At 41.1% G+C, this 15,765-nt stretch overlaps 2 protein-coding genes across 8 annotated transcripts in view; one reads left to right on the forward strand and one right to left on the reverse strand.

The window, feature by feature from the left end:
- On the forward strand, positions 1–11,387 carry SUV39H2 (SUV39H2 histone lysine methyltransferase). 3 transcript variants are annotated; one of them, XM_075489172.1, is made up of 7 exons: positions 1–112; positions 1,303–1,448; positions 2,438–3,109; positions 4,911–5,057; positions 6,645–6,774; positions 8,275–8,390; positions 9,168–11,387. In XM_075489172.1, exons 1-6 carry the CDS (start codon positions 94–96, stop codon positions 8,382–8,384), a joined length of 1,224 nt encoding a protein of 407 aa, XP_075345287.1. In that variant the 5' UTR covers positions 1–93; the 3' UTR covers positions 8,385–8,390; positions 9,168–11,387. The 3 variants fall into 3 exon arrangements, with proteins under 3 accessions (XP_075345287.1, XP_075345201.1, XP_075345131.1); XM_075489086.1 differs by having other exon boundaries at positions 10,397–11,192; XM_075489016.1 differs by having other exon boundaries at positions 8,275–11,192.
- The window catches only part of DCLRE1C (DNA cross-link repair 1C), a 19,361-nt gene continuing 13,130 nt past the window's right edge, over positions 9,535–15,765 (reverse strand). For all 5 annotated transcript variants that reach the window (XM_075488645.1, XM_075488806.1, XM_075488735.1 and 2 more), the window contains 2 exons: positions 15,013–15,113; positions 9,535–14,191 (listed from right to left, as the gene is read on the reverse strand). In XM_075488645.1, coding sequence (XP_075344760.1) covers positions 13,206–14,191; positions 15,013–15,113 — 1,087 coding nt within the window. In that variant the 3' untranslated portion in view covers positions 9,535–13,205. The remainder of the gene's footprint in view (positions 14,192–15,012; positions 15,114–15,765) is intronic.

Below are 15,765 nucleotides of genomic sequence, written 5' to 3' on the forward strand. Positions count from 1 at the left end.
TCTCCCTCTGCGCCCACTTCCGGAGGGGGGCGCAGCCGCGTGGGCCTCGACCCGCGGCCGGCGCCTCCGGCCCCGAGCGCGGCCCTCGCCAAGATGGAGGGCTGGCGAGGAGGTGAGGTAGCGGCGGCGGTGGCGGTGACTCGGGCCGTGGCAGGGGCTGGGGAGGGGGCTGCCCGGAGCGCCTCGCTCGGGCTTTACCTCCCTTCTCCTTGCGCTGGGTAGGCCGAGAAGGAAGGCGCGGGGGGGGGAAGCCGCTGCCGGCCCCCGTCGCCCAACTCCGCTCGGACCGTTGCCGCGTCCCCCCCCCGCCCCGCTCTCAGCCACCCGGCCGTAGCGGGGCCGGGCGGGGAGGGCTGGGGCCCCTGCCCGCTTCCTTGGGGTGCTGTGCCTGCAGCCCGGGAGAGGCTGGGGGGGAGGGCGGGGAGCCGCCTGAGGTAAATGGCGGGGGGGAGGGCAGGGAGAGGCGCTGGGGGGCCCGCGGCGGCCGCGGGAGAGGGGTCCGCCGCCCCGTCCCCGCCTTCCCAAACTTCTGGCCGTGCGCCCCGGAGGTGAACTCCTGCGGGGGCGGCCCCTTCCCGGCGGGGCTGGGAGCCGGGGCGGGGGGCCCCTGCGCGCTGCCGGCGGGCGCTGAGGCAGGAGAGCCCCGCGGTGCCCCGGCCGGCGCCGAGGGGAGGGCGGCACGGCCCTCGCCGCATCGCAACGCGCGGCTCCTCCTCTGAACTTCATCCCACCCCAAGCAGTGTTTCCCGGGCTCGGGCAGGGAGCTGGCACTCTCGCCGTGCCGCTCTGTGGAGTGTCGCGTCCCTTTAAATCCGCCTAGCTGACAGGGCACCCGCGATCCTTCTGGAAGAGCGCTGTGGATCTTTCTTTCCTCGTCCAGTCACCATGGTTGCATCGCAAGTGCTCGATTCCACTTGACTAGCTACAGATATTTGGCGGTCTTATTGAAGAATGGAGGTTTCCTCGTCGCTGTAGTTCAGTTATGGGATGCTGTAATCGTAGGAAAATTATTCGATTCTTAGTGCAGCTTTCACCTCTGGAAGTCTTTGCCCTCCAAAATATTTGTTGTTGTTTATAAATGTACGTACTGTACAGAATAAAGATTCAGGGAGGGAGTCACTGACGTGTTTCACTTTACCCGTTAGAGAAGGGTTGAGTTTGACTCTGTGAGACACTGTAGTTGTACAAGAGACTCATGGAATGCTATCACAAATGATAATGTGGGAACTCTGGGATAAGGCGTAATGATTTCAATTTAGCCGAGACATTAAATAGGATTCTTTACCAATTTTCTTATTGTAGCTTGGTATGTGCCATGTCTAGCTTCACTTGAGACCCTCCAAGAATTATGTAGGAAGGAAAATCTCAGATGTAAATCCATTGGAATCACCAACAGGAATCTAAAGAGTTATGAGGTGGAATATTTGTGTGACTACAAGGTAGAAGAGGTAAGAGAAACACAGACCAATTTGATCACTCTTTCAGCTGAAATTTGGAAACGAGCCAAAGGTAGTTTTGCTCATGATATAAAGTAGTAGGCTGTGAGGACAAAGCTCTTGCTGACATCGAATGAAATATCTTTTAAACTTTGAACTGTAAACAGAAAGCGGTATAACTACTGCTTTCGGTATGTTGGAGGAAGGTCTTTTTCTGAAATTACAGAGATGTTAGAATATGAAATGTTTCACCTTTGCATAATCTAGAAGTTAAGCAAAATGATGCTTTTAGGTTGTAGCTTGGTATGTATTATGATGCTTCTCCTTTATTTGCAGGTAACAGTCTATATTTCTCTCTTGACTGTCGTAGTCTATTTGATGAAGAGTTAGGGCCATGTGCTGCAACTGGATTCCTACGGCTTGATCGTGCCACTGAAATTCAGTCTCAGGATTTGGCCTTGTTACAGCTATTTGGCCTTTTTGAAATAAGTAAAAAATGTATGCTTCTTGATTATAAATACAATATTACGTGTTTTGAATGGATTACTTCTTTGGGAGGATGGTTGATATATGACAAATAGTGGGGTTTAGAGATTTTTTCAGTAAGTTTAGAATTATTTTTTTTGTTCTCTCTGTGATACGACTACGTTCTGCTTGTGCATACAAGTCATGTAACTAGTTAGTATAGCTTATATAACGGCCTTAACAAACTAGCCTCCTCCAGGTATAACATTAGCGATCAGAGTTCATTCCAGCTGTTTATTTCTTTGCCCCTAGAGATGATACGTAAAGTATCCAAAGTTGTGCTATACATTAATTTGCAAACAAAAAACTTGATTTTTCTCTTTCTCCCCAATTCTAATTGTCCTGGGGACATCAAGACCTTCTGCACTGTATGCCGTTGCTTAACTCCAGAGCTCTTCTGTGTTTGTGTACTCTGTCATGATGGATTTCAGCAAAATGAAATGTGGCTAAATCTGTATCTGTTTCTGTATTTCAAGGGAACAGAATACTATCTTGTGAAATGGAAAGGATGGCCAGAATCTTCAAATACTTGGGAACCTCAGAAAAATCTGAAATGCCCATTGCTTCTTCAAAACTTTCTTAGTGACAAGAATGACTACTTGTCTCGGGTGAGAGAAGGCAAAGCACTGAAAGTGAGAAACCATGTTAAAGCTTTGAAACCTGCGGTTGCAGATTACGTTGTAAAGAAGGCTAAGCAAAGAATAGCTCTGCAGAGATGGAAAGAAGAACTCAACAGGAAAAAGAATCATAAAGCAATGATTCTGGTAGAAAACACTGTGGATCTTGAAGGCCCTCCTTTAGACTTCTACTACATTAATGAGTATAAACCTGCTCCGGGAATAAATGTAATAAATGGAATAACAACTGGCTGTGAATGCGCTGACTGCCCCGCTGAGAAGTGCTGTCCAAAGGAGGCTGGATTTATTTTGGCTTACAATAAACGAAAGAAGTTGAAAATCCAGCCCGGCTTGCCCATCTATGAATGCAATTCGTTTTGTAGGTGTGGGCCTGACTGCCCTAATAGGATAGTACAGAAAGGTACACCGTATTCTCTTTGCATCTTCAGAACTAACAATGGCCGTGGTTGGGGAGTAAAAACCCTCCAGAAAATTAAAACCAACAGTTTTGTGATGGAGTATGTTGGAGAGGTATGTATCTATCTCATATAGATGAATTATTTACAATAAAGGAAATGTTGGAGAAAATCTCGAGGAGCTTTCTCTCAGTTTTAACGCTTCTTGACATCTACTATATAATAGATAAGTCTACTTTTGAGTAGAGAAATACGATAAATAGACATTCTAGATGGCAGAAAAAATACATTGTCCTGAACGTCCTGTATTCCAGAGCAATTGTAAAAGGTTGAATGTAAAGAGAATGCTTATCCTGCGTGTCGCTAGACAATTATTTTAGATATGTGCCCTAATAGTATTTCTAAAGGCAAGTCCTCCTTTTTTTGCATGGCGGTCATATTCTTCATTCTTCCCTGATCATCTTTATTATTGTAATTTTTGCTGTTCCCCAGGCACAGTTGTTACCAAACTCCCCACCCAGTCTGTCAGTCCCTTTTCTATTTTGTCTGAACTTCTAAGGTAGTATTTCCAAACATATTACTTTATTACTTTTGATTAACATCAAGAATAAGACTTGTAATATGGACATTATCTGTTTACTCGATCTCATACTATTTCAAACAGCCCTTTCACATTATAAAATACGGAGCTTGAGTTACTCTCAAGATTTTGTATTGCCCTGTGTTTATCTGGCTCAGCCTCTGTTCTGCTTCAGGGCTCTTTACATCAGTAGCTCCTGGCAGCCTCTCTGATCCAGTCTATTGTATTTCTGCCACAAATCTGCCTTGCTACTAAGTTGACTCAAAATAATTCCTTCTGTCCCTTCGTACAAATGTTTATGGTCTTTATTGTATTTCCTCCATCCTTTCTGCCCCAAGTCTTCTAATTTCTCATGTTTATACCTTTCTTGTAAACATATAAGAAATATCTTTTTTGAGGGGTCAATGCAGGAAGATGACTATGTAATTTTGTTGCTTAAAGAAAACAGTGTATATTTACCCTTTCACCTGAATCTACTTATTCCCTACTGCTGAATAAGTTCTCAAATCTGATCTGTCAGAGAGATTTTAGAGGGTTTTTTGACCAATTCCACCACATTTCATATCTGTCTTGCTGCCAAATTATGATTGCCGAGTCTGCACAACAGAACACATTTAATGTAACAGGCTGCAGATGAAGTTGTTTAAGCTGTTGCTTCTGTCAAAAGTGACTGTAGTTCTTCTATTCCTTTGGGGGGGTTCTGGATTTCTACCTTGTGCTGATACATGCTAGCCTAATTGCATAGATTCAGCTTTGTGAAGTGATGTATCTGTCTAAGTTGTCATGAATAGGATCTTTCATTGCAGTCAAAAATAGCAGGAAGAGATGCTTCTAGGGAAGGGAGGAGATGAATAGCGGACTATAAATGTGACTGGGTTGTGAAGACTGATACCTGTTGATCTTCATCTGCAAAGGGAGAAAGTTGAAACTTCATTTTACATGAAGTAAACAAGGCTTTCTGGGTCTAATGAAGAAATTGTGTGTATAGAAACTTCAAGTGGAAACAGTTGATTGTATCTGTCATCATCAAAACTCTTAATAGAAAGTGCTGTGGTGACATTTTTTATATAGAAGGTGACATTTTTTTTCCTGAGACAAGGTAGTGCTGTGCATCAGCTGTAGACAAACTACATCCAGAGGAGCCTCAGTCACTAACTGATTTTTTTAGCTGTATGTATGTATTCTTTATTCATTAAAGATGAAATGCTATTTCAACATCAAAAAGTGAATGTGGTATTTTTTACTAAGTAAAGTTTTCTAACTTGGTTGTGATTTTTGTTTTAGTTTAGTAATAGTTAATAATATGATGCAGGTTTCTTTTTTTCCTCTTTTTTAGGTGATTACAAGTGAAGAAGCAGAGAGACGAGGCCAGCTCTATGACAACCAGGGAAATACATACTTGTTTGATTTGGACTATGACTCAGATGAATTTACAGTAGATGCAGCTCGATATGGAAATGTGTCCCACTTTGTGAATCACAGCGTAAGACCTTGTTTTGTATACTAAGAATTTGGAGAATTATCCTAATTGTGCCAGAAATATCTTCTCCTACTGTAAATATTTTCTTACCATATTCACAGTTTTTCTCGAGCAGTTTGTTTCATGCCAGCACAGTCCAGTCAGTTAGATGACATAATACATAGAACGGAATACTTAGCCCTACTCGGAGTAGGACTACCTACAAAAATCTGGGAGTGAGATGCTGCCTGAATTGGACATCTGGTAGGACTGGGGTTGTCACTGAATCTGCTTGTTCTAGACAACCAAAATAGAGTTGTTTTGGGTGTATTTTTTTCCAAGTACCTAGACACCTAACACTTCAGAAGTACTTAATAAAATTAGTGAACAGTCAAAGATGATAGGAATTGATGCATTATTTTGTAGCAGGGCAGGATGGGGGGTTATGCTGAATATTATCCTTCAAACATTGGTAGAGGAAAAAATGAAAATTCCTGTGCTTTCTTTGGTATTTCTCCCCTGTAGATACCTTTTTCCTTCCTCAGATCAAATCTAAACTTGCCAGAGAACTCGAAAGTAAATTTTAAACAGGAAATTTTGAATATTTCCTGTTCAACTGAAGTACCTAAAGCAAGAAGGTTGAACTGCATCCGGAAAGGAATTATGTATCGCTCCTCAACAAAAAATTATTATTTCTTACTGAAGTAGTGTTTGTGAGGTATGCAGTCAGTGTTTACAAATACAGTAAATTCATGTCTTCAGATTTGTGAGCTGATGGCATTCGTATTTCATGCAGGCTTGCCAGGGAGAAGGATGAAGAAGAGTTTTAGATACAGCCAATTGCTCTTCACATTCGGAAATGGGAGTGAAGTATTCTCACTCTTCAGTGTAAAGTTAAATGTCTAACTTCACTTCTGATTCTTTAACATGGGATATATTTTACTATTAAAGAGCAAAAAGGTGTGCAGAGTTTAACAAACTGTCTCAGTCACTACTGACACTTAATCCAGAAAAAACAATAAAGTGGTTTCTAGTTCCTGCTTAGTGTTCTTGACCCTCCGCCTGCCACCCAGCCCATAGCAGATAATTCAGAAGCCAAGCAGGTTAGCAATTGAAAATAGAAATGGATTCATAGTATGAAAATATTATTTCTGGCCTGGAAGCAGTGCTTAAACCTAAATACGGAATAGTAATTGTGTGTGGCTGAAACGCTAGGTTGTTTTTTCTTTTCTTTCAACTTTAATTCTTTTTGTGGGTTTTGTAGATAAATACTAACCTCTGAATTAGCTTTAATTGCTGTGTTTGTCATCTTTTTTGTTGCCATCTTTTGAAGGTATCTTTTTTTAATAGGCTGTTGCATATTAGTGTAGTCTGCGTACTGTGTAAAGGTTGCCTTCTTGAAAGGACTCGACTCTAAGCTACGAATGTTCTCCTTTAATGCTATTTCAAGAATATAATTTGTTAATTTATCTTCTGAAATCAATTTCAGACTTCTGTCACTGAGAGAAGAACCAGTTCTTCCTTTCCTGTGACTTTGGTTTACTTAAACACTTCAGTGAAACTAATTGTGCAGTTTTCTTAACGGAAACTACGTTAATTTTTGCCTTACAGTGTGATCCAAATCTTCAAGTCTTCAATGTGTTTATTGATAACCTCGACTTGCGTCTTCCTCGAATAGCGCTGTTTTCTACACGAACCATCAAGGCTGGAGAAGAGCTAACCTTTGACTATCAGATGAAAGGTCTGCAGATTTTAACACTGTTCTTGTAGGAGGTTTGGGGCGCTGGCGGATTCTGTTGCAGCCTGACTGATGTTAGCATTTCAGGTCAGGAACTGCATCGCCCTAAGACAGCTCTGTGGATTCTAGAGCAGACTGCGCTCATCGATGTGCAGCGCAGACAGAGCGCGCCCAGAAGCTTTTGCATGCACCTCTAGTGCGTTACTTCCTTCAGCGCTCCTAGCTCACAGCAAGGGGTTGTGGTTGGAACATCTGGCAAGGCAAATTATTTTGAAGATTTGTCACAAGAATGCTCAAAAGAATGGTCAGGATGCCATTAAAAAAAGCTTTCCTTTATTCAAAGGCACTTACATGGCATTTCACGTAAACTACTTTCTAAGTAATCTGCTAGTGATAGTTACGAAGACAGTTGTAATAGCTGAGTGGTCTAAGGCACCATAGGTTCGTCTCTGGATTCTGGTGTCTGTAGACCTCAGCTGTGGATGTAGGTCCTATGGTACAGATGTTTAGGATGGAAGAAGGACGGTCCAAAGTTTACTATTGTTTTGCTGAGTTGGATACGTTGACCATTATGCAGAGACTTCAGGAAACAAAGTTCTTGGTGAAATACTATCGGCTCTTTGATAATTAAGAAAGGAATTTTTTACAGTGAGAACCATCATTCACTGGAACAACCTCTCCAGGGACGTGGTGGAGTCCGAATCGCTGGAGGTTTTCAAGATGTGATTGGACAGGGTGCTAAATAATCTCATCTAGGCTCCCTTTCCCACAAAAGGTTGTACCAGATGATCCTTTAAGGTCCCTTCCAACCTGGGCTGTTTGATGATTCTTTGATAATTGATCTTCCGTTCAGTGTTCAAGGTCAGGTTGGACGGGGCTTTGAGCAACCTGATCTAGTGAAAGGTGTCCCTGCCCATGGCAGGGGGTTGGATGAGATAGGCTTTAAAGGTCCCTTCCAACCCAAACCATTCTATGACTTCATTTTTTTTCCAGTACAATAAAAAATTCGTGAGGTTTGCTGGCAGGGGTGTTGTGTGTGTCAAACTTTGCGTGCAAACCATTTATCCACAACAGCGATGCATTGTTGGCCCCGCTATTTAGTTTTCAGAGAAGCATCTCTATACGCCAGAGCTGTACCTCATTCTTGTAGAAGCTCTCTTTAAGTGCTGACAAATTGATCTTATTTAAATCCTTAAGACTCCTCTTTTTTGTGGTGTCCGTGACACTAACGTTCAAGGCAGGCTGCAGTCTCAGCTGACCGGTATGGTTATAGACCTGAGGGTACAAGGCTTGAGTTTGTTGAGCTTTGGATTCTGATGTGTATGCTAGGTGTTGTGTAAGCGGTTGTAAGTAACATGGATGTCAGTAGAAGTTGTGTATAGCTTCACACACAGTTCTTTTAAGAACTAGGGTGTTAGAAGGCTTTTTGAAGCCATTTGAATACCTAGTACAGTTTCAGTCTGTCTTTTAAAACTTCCTTATTTGTGTTTATCTGTGTCACAGGTTCAATAGATCTGACTTCAGACTCTGCTGATGGTCTTAGCCCATCCAGAAAGAGGATCAGAACTGTCTGTAAATGCGGAGCTGTGTGTTGCAGAGGTTATCTCAACTGAGTTCGGGTATCCAAAGTCACAAACACTTTGTTCACTTTTAAATGTGTTTTAAGAAGACTCTTCTTTCACACATATGTTCAAGTATTCTTACGTCTAATGTAAATAAGTACAGTGAAAACAAGGCATTACATTTGTAATTGAAATGGCATTGGCCAAAGAAAGAGATGTAGTGTTTCAGGCAAATACAAAACTGAATGGGGATTAAAAATCAATTTTTCTAGAACTGTTATTTAGGAAGTGGTAAAATGTATGCTAAGAAAACTCTTTAAAATGTACCTTGATTTGAATATTCGAGTGTGAGCTTACAGCCGTAGGCCTTTTAGGAAATGATTTCAGTGGGATGAAGTGATGTTACTTATTTTCTGTACCTTGAAAAGTCTGGACGCATTTGATTTGAGTCCTAAATCATAGCTGACAGTTCTTTTGTTTTTTTGTTGTATAAAGAAAAACTTCAAGAGATTAGCAATAACATTTATGGCAACGGGGTGAAGGATTAAGGACAGTCATCAGACTGTGTCTAAATGAAGGTTCACAGGAATGCAAACTGTAGTATGTCCATTGAACTCCACACAAGTAAAGCAATTGGTTTTAGCAGATACCAGGTGTAAGATCAAGGTCTCGAACCTTTTTAGCTGATGTTATTTAGAAGTTTTACAAATAGATTTTTTTTTTTCCAATTGTTCTGATTTTTAGTTAGGATGCTACAGGAGGTCTGCATTTCTACAGAGAATTTGTAAATACCGGATTATCGATAGCAACATACACTGTTTGTTTTCATTGCAGAAATTTGGCGGTCATTGCTGAAACAAATTACTGGCTGCAGTTTGGAAACAGATAGCAAAAGAGTAGAGAGAGCAGCCTTTTGTCTAACAAAGCTGATGCATTACGGAGATATGCTCAGTCATCTGTTAGGTGCAAAAATACCCTGGGAATTTATTTGTATTCACAACTGGTTTTGATTAAGTATTTACATACTGTGACTTTTTTTATCTAGTGACAGACTTTTAAGACACTAGGCCTGTTTTTTCTTGAACTTCAGTGAAGTTAGACTAGGGGTGAGTTTACCCATTTGCTGTAGACATTTGTAAGATGTTCTTGAATGTAGAGGCTGAGAAATATACTGTTCGTCAGCTGCTTGAGTTGTCTCCCCCCCCCGATCACCTTAAAGTTGTCTTGATCTGTTCATAACGTATGCTAAGTTTTACTTGGCTTCAAAAACACTGAAGAGCAGTTGAGGTAGGTTATGAGTGGAGTTACAGCCCAGGTCCCTGCTCCAGGGATTATTTAAATGCTCTGTTCTCATGGATTAAAAGTAAAACTTGCATATTGCTTAGAAATCATGTAAATGTTGATAGGGTCAGGCAGAATAATGTTGCTCCATAAATGGAAGCTTCATAAATGGATGCTAGCTATGTATCATAGGTTAGCTGGTTACCTTTATAAGGTGCACAGCTGTTGGCTCAGGTGAATGAAGTCGAGTACCCAGCATATAACCGTTTCCTTAATTTGTTAGAAAATGCCTTAAATTTCATGTTAATTACTAGCACTCCAAGAAGAGTGTTTCAAAGGATAACACAGGTTGTTTGTTCATTAAGAAGCACAGTTGCATTTGCACTGAAGATCTGGCTCTTTGGCAGAAAGTGAAATTTTATATGCTACTAGCCAAAATCAGTTTCACGGTTGGGGTGACGAGTGTGGGCCATTGAAAGTGCTGTGTAAGTTTTGTAACCTGCAATACAAAGAGATACACATTGAAATAGATACTTTATATTGTTTAATGAATAGGAGAAAGTTTGCTTAGATTTAAAAGTATTTGACATTACCAGGCTCACCTGTATCCACACACTTGGGTAAACACTGAATCTAGTCACTTTTTATCATGCCACATCTCTAATGAATTTTTTTGTTCTTGTTGTTTTATAAAGTTGAAGTGGAATGTGGAGCTTTAATGTTAGCAAACTCTAGATGATCTTACATCATTTGGAGTCATTAGTGCTTTCTCTTGCATGTAGCCCGATTCAGCGATGCATTCCACGCAGATGGAATCTGCAATCTCCAGCTCCTTTGTCCGCTGCAGTCTGCAGCCTTCCCTGTCGGTACAGGATGGCGAGAGTGGCTGCGGCAAGAAATGGATTCCTTACCAAATCGGTTTCTCTGGCCTCTCCTGTACAAGATGACACAGGGCTGTTTCGACACTCTTTTTGTCTATCTATGTCCATGCCCAGTTTGATTTAAAAATTGCAAGTAAACGCATTTTAAAGGTAAAAGTCTTAGAAGTTGTACTTGAGTTCAGTGCCTGCCTTTTTCCCAAGGCAGTATATGTTACCACCAGCATTGGAATAACAATGCTGTTCTTTAAGGATGTGTGTGTTACCTCTTCTGCGATAAATAAAGGACCGTTAATTTATGTTCTGGGAGGTAACAGTATTTTGTATTTATTTGAAGTAAACCCACGTATCCAGTTTCGAGCCTTGAACAGTATTTTACATGTACGTATTCACAGTGTATTTGGATTGCAGTCAGTGAATTAGCTTAATGGGACACTGTGTCACTTTTAAAACTCCTTTTGCTGGTTTTATGCGTTCGGGGGAAAATTGCCAAATTGGAAAAGGAGAAAAAGCTATTTTCAATTTCTTAAGGAGCCTAAACCAACCTAGTTTCTGCCTTTGTTTTGCTTTGTGGTCCGTTAGCATCATCATGGCCACCAGTTCAGTTGTGTGTATGCACTTCTTAGAGACTGGTAACCTGTGAGCTATCCTCTAGCCATTCCTTTTTGTGGAGGGGTTTTTTGGTTTGGTTTTGTTTGGGTTTTTTTTTTTTTTTGGTAGCAAAACTAAAGCTGCAAGATCACCTGTAAGACAAGCTATTGTCTAGTTATTTAATCTCAAAGTTAAGTCAAGTCAATCTTTTGGTTATTTCTAATGTATGTTTTAGGACTGTGTACATTAGAATATGCAGTTTGTAAGCTCAGGAACATTTTCTTTTCATAATGTGTGATCTCTAGTATTGCTATCTTCCTATAGTTTTTGATAAAATAAATTAAATTTAGTTTTTCTCTTGTTGTTGTCATTCTTAAAAAAAAAAAAGTCTTAGCCTGTCAAATTTAGCTGTAGAATTTGCTTTAGGACTGCAACCTCTTAATTCCCTGTCCTGTCGCCAAATTTTCTAGCGCTATAAGGACTGTAGTAGAGCGATCATGAGGAAGTCATGTGTTTCCTATTCAGTTTATGGCTGATAAGAACAGGTATAAATTTACACTGTCAACTTCTCTAAAGCAGACTGGGTTCCTGTATATTTAAGCACACTGTAAATGCAGCCCTGGACTTACATGTGCAGTACAGTTAAGGAAACAAGCCAACAGAAGAAACTCTGCTCTGTATGACTTTATTTGCAGAGGTAGTTACAACAGCAGTTTCACTCACTCAGGCTTGCTAAAAAAAAAAAAAAAAGTTGATAGACCACATTTGGCAATTAGGTTAACAAATCCCAGGAGTGGAGCAGGCAAGTGACAGTGGAGAAATACATGGACTTGAGTATCCTTAAAACCATACCTCGAGGATAGCAATTTTTCTTCTTCCCCCTTCTGCTACCGTTCCTGATAGCAGAATGCTGGCTGGTTTAACATTCATATGTCGCTAAAGATGGCAGAAAGACTGACAACATACACAGAGGGGAGAGCTGTCATACTAAAAGTCTGTTTCATTCTTTGGGACTTAAAAGACCTCATCGATAGGAAACCGCATGGGTTTTGAGAGATGACTTCTGCTGTTTAGGCATTTTGGTAGGCACTGCAATTTAACAAAAACCTGCATTACATTTCCATTTTAGAAGCTTAAGAATTTTGGCAAAGAGTTAGTTATGACAGCACACATGCATGGAGAATCTATTGTCTTGATATAAAAAAGAAATCTAAACATGTCGGAGTTCAGTGAAGTCAACAGAATGTTGCAGAGGAGGTGAGATTTGGTAACGGAAGAGCCTTGAGTAACATAACCACCTCTCCAGGATAACAACAGGTCAGCTTCTGTTGCTGTGAGTTAGCCTCCAGAGCAGGCTACTGCTGGTGGCTTTGGAACCACATGCCACAGGATTTTAATTTTAAGTAGTTCTGAAAAACAGTTCAGAACAAACCAAAACACGGAGGAGCTGATGACAAGTTGTTTGCAATGAGTTATATTTAAACCATAGACAATGGTGTCTAGTACCTCATTCGGGAGTTAAATTGGATGACAACGCCTGCTCCGTGTAAAGAGAGACTGCTTGAAAACAAGTTGATTAAAAAAAAACACAAAACAACAAACCCTCAGTAATTCTCTAATCTGTTCTGCAGTTGTTTTTAAAAATAACTGCAGTGAAAACTCGATATTAAAGTCGAAGGGCAACAATTACATTGTTTGCATGGTCGTTCCTGAAAGATGTCATGTTCCTGCCCACAGTTAAAAATGTGGTATTTTATTAAAACCTGAGATCACATATATATACCAAAGGCAAACTCTTAGAGCTCATGATAAAAAGAAACACTAAATTCCATTTAGTGTTCTGCCCTTAGTTTTGTCTGGTCCATTTTTTGTCTACTTAGTCCAGGAGAACCGAACCTCAAGAGGCAGAAGGCTTTTACAGCCCCTCCTAGGAATGCTTCCTTTTCGGTATTTCATGGAAGGAACAATAAAGTTACACAGGCTGCAAATTCCTCGTTCTGACAGTAAGATATTTCTGAAAAAATTGCATGAATTGGCATAGCTGCAGATAGTAATCCGCACAAAAGAGAAAAATAATTCAGGGTTTAATAAACAAATTTCAGTGTTTGTTATCATGATGTCATCAGTTATACCTGTCTTCAGGAGACTGTTTTCTCATTATGTTTTCACCTGCTGCTAGCTTCTTATATAAAGAGTGCAGTTTATCTGGCCGAGGCACTTCAGCATCAGGAGTCAAGGGAATTTCAAAGTCAGAGGAGCTCTGGGAGTCCCTCCTCAGTTCTAGATCCGGAGTCCTGGAGTTGTCGCTTATTTCCACCAGCGCATCTTGAACGTGAGCAGTGCCAGCTTCTGCATCTTTCTCACAGTCTTTGCTTTTCAAGTCACAGGCAACATCGCAGGCACAAGATCTGTTTTGACCCAGTGGCTTCCACCTACTGTTGTCAGGTTGACTGTCTTTGGCAGTCTCCTGCAATACAGAAACAACCGTTCTGCTCCCACCTTTGCCGAAGCAACCAAAGTCCAAGGCGTTTCTCTCCTGGGAGGTAATGAGTACTGTGTCCATTTGGCTATCCCAGCCCTGGCTCCCCTGCTCCGATATGTGTGTTGACTGAGAGGAATTTTGGGAGGAAATGTGGGTTGAGTCGCTTACTCCATCCGAATCACTGAAGAGTGACTGGGACCCACCCGCATCTGCTGAAGATGGGAAGTTGTCTTCATTTTCAGAGCTTTCTTCTAGTTTGTTACACTTAAAAAATGCATCCCAGCGAGGGACGTCAGCATTAGACTCCTGTTGGTCACTAGTTACTCCATTGAAATTTGATGTGGAAGTGGCATCTGGCTCAGGGGAAAGAACTTGAACTATATTTATTTCAGATTCTTCTTCTTTGTCATCTTCATCATCATCATCATTTGATTCCTCACAGTCCACAAAGTCTACCTTGGGGGAGGTGTAAGCTGTGGTCACTTCGTAACTTTCTCTGTTCTCATTAATGCTCCCTTCAGCATTTTCAGATTGGCCTGTGCTGGAGGGCCTGCTCTCTTCTCTTGGCCGTTTTGGAATCTTAGGCCTTGCAGAAATTAATTCTGAGTCAAAGAGATCATCTTCATCTGTCAAGAAAAGAACAGAAAAAAAACCACTAAGAAAAGTTCAGATCTGTGATAAAATTCTGTTGAGAGCAAAGTTTTAATAAAAATTTGTTTAGTATGAAGAGAGGAAGAAGTTCTTTAACCCAGATGGAGACTTGGCAGGACATTATGGACAGTGTTTGCCTTGCCTTGTCTAGCACAGTGCCCTACAAGGAAAGCTGCTAGTTGCCATCCTCCGTATAAGATAAGGCAGATCAGATGTAGCGCTGGTAGGCACATTTATTCACTTATTTGGACCTCTGACATGTTTTGTCAGGACGACATCACCCTTGCATACTTGGCACTTCAGAAATAGCCAAAGATCATGCAGCAGGCCCAAAGCTGTCTTCTAGTTCCCAAGTGGCTTTCCAGAGGCTATGTGCAGCATCCCTTTACCATCATAAATGAAAAAAGCTACTAGATGCTAAAAAGCCAGCAGTGTGAGATAATGAAGAGGAGCAATTCCACTGATATGCCACTCTGTCCTCCACAACACAGGAGCTGATACAAGTAAAGTTCTGTTGGAAGCAGCTTTACTAGGGATAGTCTAGGATTGTGCAGTGGAACTCTTCCAGAAACTTAAAGGGCTGTTGAGCATTAAGTACATTTTAAGACAGCAAACAAGTATGCTTTTACACAATTAGTGCTCTTTCACCCTCCTAAAACCTAAGTTCACTTGATTTATGTTTCTCCTTTCTAACTGTTGCTTTGAACACAGACTATGGTGAACACTGTGGCCTTTGGCACCCCTGCTCAGTCTCAGACTTTCATTTAAGGCACAGTAGCACCAGCAGAACCTTTACCTGTGTCAGATGAGTCTCTCTTGTGGACTCTCTTCAGTGTTCCTAAGGGCTTGTACCTGGGTTCCATGTTTCTCCTGTACGACCTGCATAAAGGCTTTAATCTGAGGTGAATGAGAAAAGTGATTAATATTTAGAACTCGGCAGCTACTTTCAGGAGCAAAAGTAAATCTTTTAACTTGATCTAAGTACATTGCTTCATGCCTTTCACAGGCACTGCAGTAAAATTGTTAAAGGCAGTAATAGCTAGGGAAAAGTTCTTAATTCATTGGTAAGCCTAGGCAGCTTAAAGGTAGACTTCTGTCATTTCCATATATTTACCTTAAAACATGTACACCATTTGGAAACTTTTAGTCCCTTGCTTAGAGAAGACAATATGGCAGGGTTCAAAATCTGACTGCAGTTTTATTCAGTAATTGTAAAGTATCTCCTTTCTTATTAAGGAGGAAAAGAAAAAGGAACAAAGAAACGAGTCCTCATTTTGTTCAGACCACGTGACACCACTACTCTTCTGCTCCATAAGAGCTCTTTCTAAGCTGCCAGCATCTCTAACAGCACAAAAGTACAGGCCTCTGTGATGCAGTAACAGCAGAAAAGCCTCTATACATAGATGTAAGTAGTGTGTGGAATACAAACTCTCAGACTTAGCGCAACATACAAGTGTTCTTCAGAAAGCTGAAGTTTGCAGGACTGAATGTAGAAAAAAAAAAAAATCTGGATTATCAGACAAGTAAAGCAGAAGGCAGTGGCCTGCTT

The sequence above is a fragment of the Mycteria americana genome, chromosome 1 (genome assembly GCF_035582795.1).
Source record: "Mycteria americana isolate JAX WOST 10 ecotype Jacksonville Zoo and Gardens chromosome 1, USCA_MyAme_1.0, whole genome shotgun sequence".
In the NCBI taxonomy this organism is placed as follows: domain Eukaryota; kingdom Metazoa; phylum Chordata; class Aves; order Ciconiiformes; family Ciconiidae; genus Mycteria; species Mycteria americana.